The sequence below is a fragment of the Fukomys damarensis genome, unplaced genomic scaffold (assembly GCF_012274545.1).
Source record: "Fukomys damarensis isolate Sample0158 unplaced genomic scaffold, DMR_v1.0_HiC HiC_scaffold_34, whole genome shotgun sequence".
Taxonomy (NCBI): Eukaryota; Metazoa; Chordata; class Mammalia; order Rodentia; family Bathyergidae; genus Fukomys; species Fukomys damarensis.
The window spans coordinates 21,026,925-21,034,402 of NW_022900946.1; the positions used below are offsets into that span (position 1 = coordinate 21,026,925).

At 58.8% G+C, this 7,478-nt stretch overlaps 1 protein-coding gene across 1 annotated transcript in view; it reads left to right on the forward strand.

Annotated features, from left to right (window-relative positions):
• Caskin1 (CASK interacting protein 1) overlaps nucleotides 1-7,478 on the forward strand; it is an 11,575-nt gene that overhangs the window by 1,472 nt on the left and 2,625 nt on the right. The window contains exons 7-18 of the mRNA XM_033758552.1: nucleotides 467-575; nucleotides 658-766; nucleotides 848-942; nucleotides 1,100-1,217; nucleotides 2,399-2,500; nucleotides 2,585-2,673; nucleotides 2,757-2,841; nucleotides 2,920-3,011; nucleotides 3,858-3,968; nucleotides 4,055-4,156; nucleotides 5,480-5,618; nucleotides 5,689-7,476. Coding sequence (XP_033614443.1) covers nucleotides 467-575; nucleotides 658-766; nucleotides 848-942; nucleotides 1,100-1,217; nucleotides 2,399-2,500; nucleotides 2,585-2,673; nucleotides 2,757-2,841; nucleotides 2,920-3,011; nucleotides 3,858-3,968; nucleotides 4,055-4,156; nucleotides 5,480-5,618; nucleotides 5,689-7,476 — 2,939 coding nt within the window. The remainder of the gene's footprint in view (nucleotides 1-466; nucleotides 576-657; nucleotides 767-847; nucleotides 943-1,099; nucleotides 1,218-2,398; nucleotides 2,501-2,584; nucleotides 2,674-2,756; nucleotides 2,842-2,919; nucleotides 3,012-3,857; nucleotides 3,969-4,054; nucleotides 4,157-5,479; nucleotides 5,619-5,688; nucleotides 7,477-7,478) is intronic.

The window sequence follows — 7,478 nt, forward strand, 5'->3', positions numbered from 1 at the left end:
AAAAAGAACTTGTGGGGATGTGGTTAGGTATGGAGGCCCAGGTAAAGGGTGAGCTGGAAGGCCAGAGAAAGGGTTTATTTTTTAGACAATGTCTTAGTAGGTCACTACATTGCCCAGGCTGTGCTTGAATTTGTGATCCTGTTGCCTCAGTCACCCATAGCTCATCAGCTTGGGCTCTCCACTTGCTAGGTGACCTTGTAGAGGCACTTAGCCTCTCCAAGCCTTAGTTTCCCCATCTATAAAGCAAGGCTCACAGGAGTGCTTATACCAAGACTGGACGGTATAATAACTGTGAGAGGCTAGCAAGGGCCCTTTGGCAAATGCTTGCCAACTATCAGATATTGTATTCAGGGACACAGAACAGTACCGGCCCATTCTTCAGCCTAAGCAGGTGGGAATCAAACCTGGCTTAAGAGCCAGGGAGGACTGGTCAGCTGCCCTGTCCACCCTCCCTGCTTTCCACCAGACTCCTCCTCCAAGCCGGCATCGACATTAACCGTCAGACCAAGGCTGGCACAGCCCTGCATGAAGCAGCACTCTGTGGGAAGACAGAAGTGGTTCGGCTGTTGTTGGATGTGAGTCTGGGGGCAGGGGGCAGCTGGGGCGGAGTTGGGGTGAAGGGTCCCCTGACGGGGCCACACGCTTTCCCACGTGCAGAGTGGGATCAACGCCCAAGTGAGGAACACCTACAGCCAGACAGCGCTGGATATTGTACACCAGTTCACCACATCACAGGCCAGCAAAGAGATCAAGCAGCTGCTACGAGGTGGGCCCGGACAGCTGAGGGTGGGGTGGGGTCAGGGCGGGCAGCTTGCAGAACTGGGGGGTCCACCTCATGTATTCCCAGAGGCCTCAGCGGCCCTGCAGGTCCGGGCAACCAAGGATTATTGCAACAATTACGACCTGACAAGCCTCAACGTGAAGGCCGGGGACATCATCACAGTGAGAATTGCCCTGGTGGCCACTGAGGCAGGGAGGGGTGGGACCCGGGCATGCTCACCCAGAACACCCTCCTGCAGCAGTTGGTGGGTAGCACTGGGCAACAGGACCCACCTAGAGAGACAGTTCCCTAAGGATGCTGCCCTACTTATTTGGTCAGGTCCTGGAACAACATCCAGATGGCAGGTGGAAGGGCTGTATCCATGACAACCGGACAGGCAATGACCGGGTGGGCTACTTCCCATCCTCCTTGGGTGAGGCCATCGTCAAGAGAGCAGGCAAGTCCCACCCAGCTCTGGGGGAAGCAGGGAGACACTTGGCCTGAGCTGTGGGGCCAGGAAACAGCAAATGTGCTTTGTTGTCTTGGTGGCAGGGCTGAATTATAGCCACTGCCAGGACTAGGGCCCAGCAGTGCATCCTACCAGTCGTCTCCTCATCAACATCCTGCACAGTCCTTTATTCAAAACATTGCACGTTTGCGATGCTCCAGCCACTGGAGACACACAGGGACCCAGACAGATGTTCTGATTCTCCAGAAGCTCAGCCTAGAGTAGGAGGCAGTGAGGGTCAGTGAAATAGATAGGGAGGAGAAGATACTAACCAGTGACACGGAGAATTTGGAGAGGGGCCTGCTTTAGATAGTGGAGTTGGAGGCCCTGAAGTGGATGTGGTGACTGTAATCCCAGTATGTGGGAGGTGGAGGCAGGAGGCTCACTGCAAGTTTGGGGTCAGCCTGGGCTGCATAGTGAGTTGAAGGTCAGCCTGAGCTACGCGGTGAGATCCCATCCCCAACCCCTCCCCCCAGAAAGGCCCTGAGAAGTGAAAGGGGCCAACTATATGCAGCAGTTCAGGCATTAGGACCCTCATGTGCAAAAGCACTGAGGCAAAGCGCCTGGCACCCGAAGGGACGGGGGGCCAGTGTGGCTACAGCAGAGTGAGGTGTAGGAGCAGGCTGGGATGCTCCATGGCCTGGCGGTAGCTTACCTTTTTCAAAGGACATGGAGATTGATAGATGAGGCAAGAAGGCAGAGGGTGCCAGTTAGAAGGTGTGTCAAGGAACTAGAGGGTTGTCATTTAATTCCTAGGAACTAAATCCTGCTGGCATCAGGCTCCTGGGCAACTTCTCACCTCACTTGCACATAGAAATGGTCCTCCAGAACCGTCAGCTCTTTTGCCCACAGGACACCTGGTCCTTGGCACCCTCAGCCACTTTCCCCTCATCTCAGATGTCGGAGCGGGGGAGAGGGGGTCTCTTGAGGGTCTTTCAGCTCTCTGGCGTTGGCCAGGAAGGAAGCTATAATGTGATCTCCAGAGATATGTATGTACCTCTGCTTGGTTGCCTCTCTATGCCAGCCCACACCTGGGCAGGTCCAGGACTCAGTAAGACCATGTCCTAACCTCCTCTCTGTGCCAGGCCCCCCTGGGCAGATCCAGGACTCAGGCTGTTCTTGGCCTGCAGGTTCCCGATTAGGAAGTGAGCCAAGCCCATCTCAGGGAGGAAGCTCTTCGGGGCCCTCTGTGCCTCCGGAGGAGATCTGGGTGCTGAGGAAGCCTTTTGCAGGTAGGCCAGGAGCCTGAGGGTGGGGGTGGCGTCCCTTGGACGATGCAGGGGTTGACACTGGCCTCATGCTTTCTGTGTGGGCAGGTGGAGATCGCAGTGGCAGCTTGAGCAGTGTGGCAAGTGGCAGGATTGGTGGTGGCCATGCCTTACATGCAGGCTCTGAAGGGGTCAAGGTCAGTGAGGTGGTGGCTGGGCTGGAGCAGCTGGGTGGCCAGGCCTGGAGCAGCTTGAGTGAATTGGCCTTACTGGGTTGCAGCTCCTGGCAACGGTGCTTTCCCAGAAGTCCGTCTCTGAATCGAGCCCAGGGGACAGCCCTGTCAAGCCTCTAGAGGGCACCACAGGTGAGGACCTAGCTGTGCTGACCTGGTAGGAAGGTGGCCCCTGAACACCTTTGCCCTGCCACCTCCTCTTGTCACTAGGTGCAACCCGGTCCCAGCCTCCAGTAGCTCACACTGGACAAGTCTATGTGGAACAGCCTCCCAAGAAGCTGGAGCCAGCATCGGAGGGCAAGGTACAGGCCGGGCAGGCTCCTGGGACCTGGGCAGGCTGGGGGGCAAGGGTAGAGTCTGACTGGCACCCAGGCCGTCTGCCTGGCCTGGCCTGAGCAGGAGCTGGGGCTTTTGCAAGGTCAGATCTTGTCCTTCTGTCTGTCGATCTGTGAATGTGTCATGTGTGCACACATGTGAGCGTATAGGTGTCCACTATGTAATCTGTGAGGTAACATGTATGTGTTTGTGGAGGCATTCAGGATGACAGATGTGTGTGTGTGCAATAGTGCGACTGTAAGCTGGGCATGCACATGTGTAGCTGCACGTATGGAAGGGGATAGGTGTGAGGCACAGGTGTGTGCTTGGGTGTAAGGGATTGCGTGTGCATGCACCCATGTGCTGGAAGGTGTGAGCTGCTGGCTGGGTCCTGCACAGCAGAGGAGGCATGGTATTCCTGCCTGTGGGCACAGAGTCCACCCTCCAGGGAGCTGGGCACAGCACTGAGGAGCCCAGCCCAAGTCCCATTCCCCAGATCCGTCACATGGGGTCACACCACTTGCCTCCCCAAGATGGTGTGAGTGTCTTTGGTGCAGGAACGGGGGGCAGGTCAGGAAAGCTATGACATGAACAGCTGTATCCTCCGGGTGGAGATCCCAGAAGAAGGCTGGAGGGCTGAGGATGCTCAGTGTCCAGGATGGCAGATGACGGAGCACCAGTGCCAGGCTTACCAGGGCCTGGCTGCAGATGGACCATGGACGGCAGACCCAGCACTCCGTGGCCCACCAGTTGAGCAGAAAAGGAGGTGCTGCGGTGGCCGGGGCACAGGCCTGGCGGTGGGCGGCCTGCAGCCGGTGCCTTGTGTCTTCCAGAGTGCTGAGGCAGTCAGCCAGTGGCTTGCCACGTTCCAGCTGCAGCTCTATGCCCCCAACTTCACCAGTGCTGGCTATGACCTGCCTACCATCAGCCGTATGACCCCTGAGGTAAGCTGCAACAGACTGGCCACTGGCTGCTATCCCTTCCTGGTGACAGAACCTGCCTCTTGCTTATGGGTCTTCACTCTGCCTAGGACCTCACGGCTATAGGTGTCACCAAGCCAGGCCACCGAAAGAAGATCACAGCAGAGATCAGTGGCTTGAACATCCCTGACTGGCTACCCGAACATAAACCTGTAAGGCTCCTTTCATCCTGGTGGCTGAGCCAGGACCAGCAGACAGACACAGACAGGCAGATGACTGCAGCCTTAATCTACTCACTGGGGCTCTAGGGAGCAGAGTGGAGGATGGCCCACCGGCAGGGAGCTCCTGGACAGCTGTTCGTCTACCCCAGACACTGAGGCCGGCCTCCCTGGGCAGGGGCCAGGTGACACTGTCTGGGGGCTGGCAGGGTGAGGGCAGTCTGAGGCCAAGAGTGTCCCCTTCACACAGTGTCACCCAGGGCACTGCCCACATGTGATTATAGAAGGCACATGTGGAAACATATTGGTACGCCAGATACTCTTCAGGATCCCATGACAGATGCATGTACAATTCTGCCATAAATGCGGACCTGTTGCCGGAGCTGACAAACAGTTCCTGATGGTGTGTGTTCAGGCCGTGGCCTGTGCTGTTACAGGGATGTGCCCGTGTCGGGCAGCTCCTGGGCTGAGAGGAGGTGGGCTCAGGGTTGCCCAACCTGAGACTGGCTTTCTGGTCTACTGGCGCCTATTCATCTATGGGAGAGGTACCGGTGGCCACCCAGACCCCCAGGGCCCTGGCACTCATCCACCCTACCTTATCCACTCAGTCAGCAGCTCAGAGATCCTCCCAGGAGCACATCTGGGCCCTGTGGCCTTGCCTCACTCTGTCACTGGTGAGACTGAGGGTGGTGAGTGTTGGAGCATGAGTGGGTCTGGCTGGGAGCACAGGGAATGACCGGTGTTGCTGGGTTAAGACTGCTGTGGACATTTGTATGTGTGTAGATGTGGCTCTGTGCTGTGTGTGTGCGGCATGTGAGTAACCACATCTGATGTAGGTGAGGAAATAGCAAGAGAATGTGTGAGGCAGGAGGGGATATGGATGCCTGTATGCTGTGTTTGTGCGGAGTACAGGGTGTGCATGTGTGTGTCCAATGTGGTACTGTGCATCTGTGTCTGTGACGTGTGGGTGCAGCCCCTCAGGGCACTGTGCCAACGGCTGCCTGGCCAGGTGAGGAAGTAGTTTTTTTCCCCTAAATCCATGTCCTGAGAATAGGTCCCATGGGGTGTGTGTGTGTGTGTGTGTGTGTGTGTATGTGTGTGTTGGCTCCTGTGTGTACCAGTGCCCCATAGGTGTGCTAAGGAGCTGTCTTGAGCTCCTGCTAATGCTGTCTCCAGTAGCTACACCTTGGGTCTATTTGTTCGTCCTTCTGTTTGTCTGTGCCCTGCGGGCCAGGTGCTTCTTCCAATAGCTCCAAGTAGGCCGGCAAGGTGCAGGCAGCCAGCTTGGGCTGCCCCTATGTGTCCCCTGCTCCATAGGCTAACCTGGCTGTGTGGCTGTCCATGATCGGCCTGGCGCAGTACTACAAGGTGCTGGTGGACAACGGCTATGAGAACATTGATTTCATCACAGACATCACCTGGGAAGATCTGCAGGAGATCGGCATCACTAAGCTGGGTGAGGCCCTGGCCCTGGCCCAGCCCCTCCCCATTAGGGTCCACCTGACCTGCCCCCATGTCCCACCCAGGCCACCAAAAGAAGCTGATGCTGGCAGTGAGGAAGCTGGCAGAGCTCCAGAAAGCAGAATATGCCAAGTACGAGGGGGGACCCCTGCGTCGGAAGGCACCCCAGTCACTCGAAATGATGGCTATTGAGTCCCCGCCCCCACCTGAGCCTGCTCCGGCTGACTGCCAGTCTCCTAAGATGACCACCTTCCAGGACAGTGAGCTCAGTGGAGAGCTGCAGGCTGCCATGACTGGCCCAGCCGAGGGGGGCACTGCTGAGAAGCCCTCCAACCACCTGCCGCCCACCCCAAGAGCTACCACGAGGCAGGAGCCCAGCCTTGGTGGACGGGCTCGGCATATGAGTAGTTCTCAGGAGCTGCTAGGAGAAGGGCCCCCTGGGCCCGGCAGCCCCATGTCACGAAGCCAGGAATACCTATTGGATGAGGGGCAGGCCCCTGGTACCCCACCTAAGGAGGTCCGGCCTGGCCGCCATGGGCACAACGTCAAGAGGGCCAGTGTGCCCCCAGTGCCTGGTAAGCCACGGCAGGTCCTTCCTCCAGGTGGTAGCCATTTCACCCCCCCTCAGACACCCACTAAAGCCCGGCCAGGCTCCCCACAAGCCCTCACAGGACCTCATGGTCCGGCCCCTGCCACAGCCAAGGTGAAGCCCACCCCACAGCTGCTGCCACCAACAGAGCGCCCCATGTCTCCCCGTTCCCTACCACAGTCACCCACACACCGTGGCTTTGCCTATGTGCTGCCCCAGCCTGTGGAGGGTGACACAGGGTCAGCCACACCGGGGCCTGTGCCCCAAACCATGCCTGCAGCTGTGCCCATGCTGTGCCTGCCCCCTGAGGCTGAGGCAGAACCTGGGCGGCCCAAGAAGCGCGCTCACAGCCTGAACCGCTATGCGGCATCTGACAGTGAGCCTGAGCGGGATGAGCTGCTGGTGCCTGCTGCTACAGGACCCTATGCTACAGTCCAGCGGCGCGTGGGCCGCAGCCACTCTGTGAGAGCACCCACTGGCACTGATAAGAACGTAAATCGCAGTCAGTCCTTTGCTGTTCGGCCCCGCAAGAAGGGTCCCCCGCCACCCCCACCTAAGCGATCCAGCTCGGCCATGGCCAGTGCCAACCTGGCTGATGAGCCGGCTCAGAATGCAGAGACCGAGGATGACCAGCTGGGGGTCAAGGCACAGCGCCGGCGGGCTAGTGACCTGGCTGCCAGTGTGGACACAGGCAGCGCCGGCAGCGTGAAGAGCATTGCGGCCATGCTTGAGCTGTCTTCCATTGGGGGCGGGGGTCGGGCTGCCCGTAGGCCTCCGGAGGGCCACCCCACACCTCAGCCTGCCAGTCCAGAGCCAGGCCGGGTGGCCACAGTGTTAGCCTCAGTGAAGCACAAAGAGGCCATTGGGCTTGACGGTGAGGTCGTGAACCGGCGCCGTACACTCAGCGGCCCTGTCACTGGACTTCTGGCCACTGCCCGCCGGGGGTCTGCAGAGCCAACAGATGGAGGCCACTTTGCGGAAGATGGGAAGGGCCGGCAGCAGCCTCAGGGGCCCGGCAAGGGAGAGGCAAGTGTCGATGGCCCTCCCTTGGCCAGGGTGGAGGCCAGTGCCACACTCAAGAGACGCATACGGGCCAAGCAGAACCAGCAGGAGAATGTCAAGTTCATCCTGACCGAGTCTGACACAGTCAAACGTCGCCCTAAGGCCAAGGAGCGGGAGGCTGGTTCTGAACCCCTCCCGTCACTGTCTGTGTATCAGAATGGCACAGCCACAGTTCGCCGCCGCCCCGCCTCGGAAAGCTGGGGC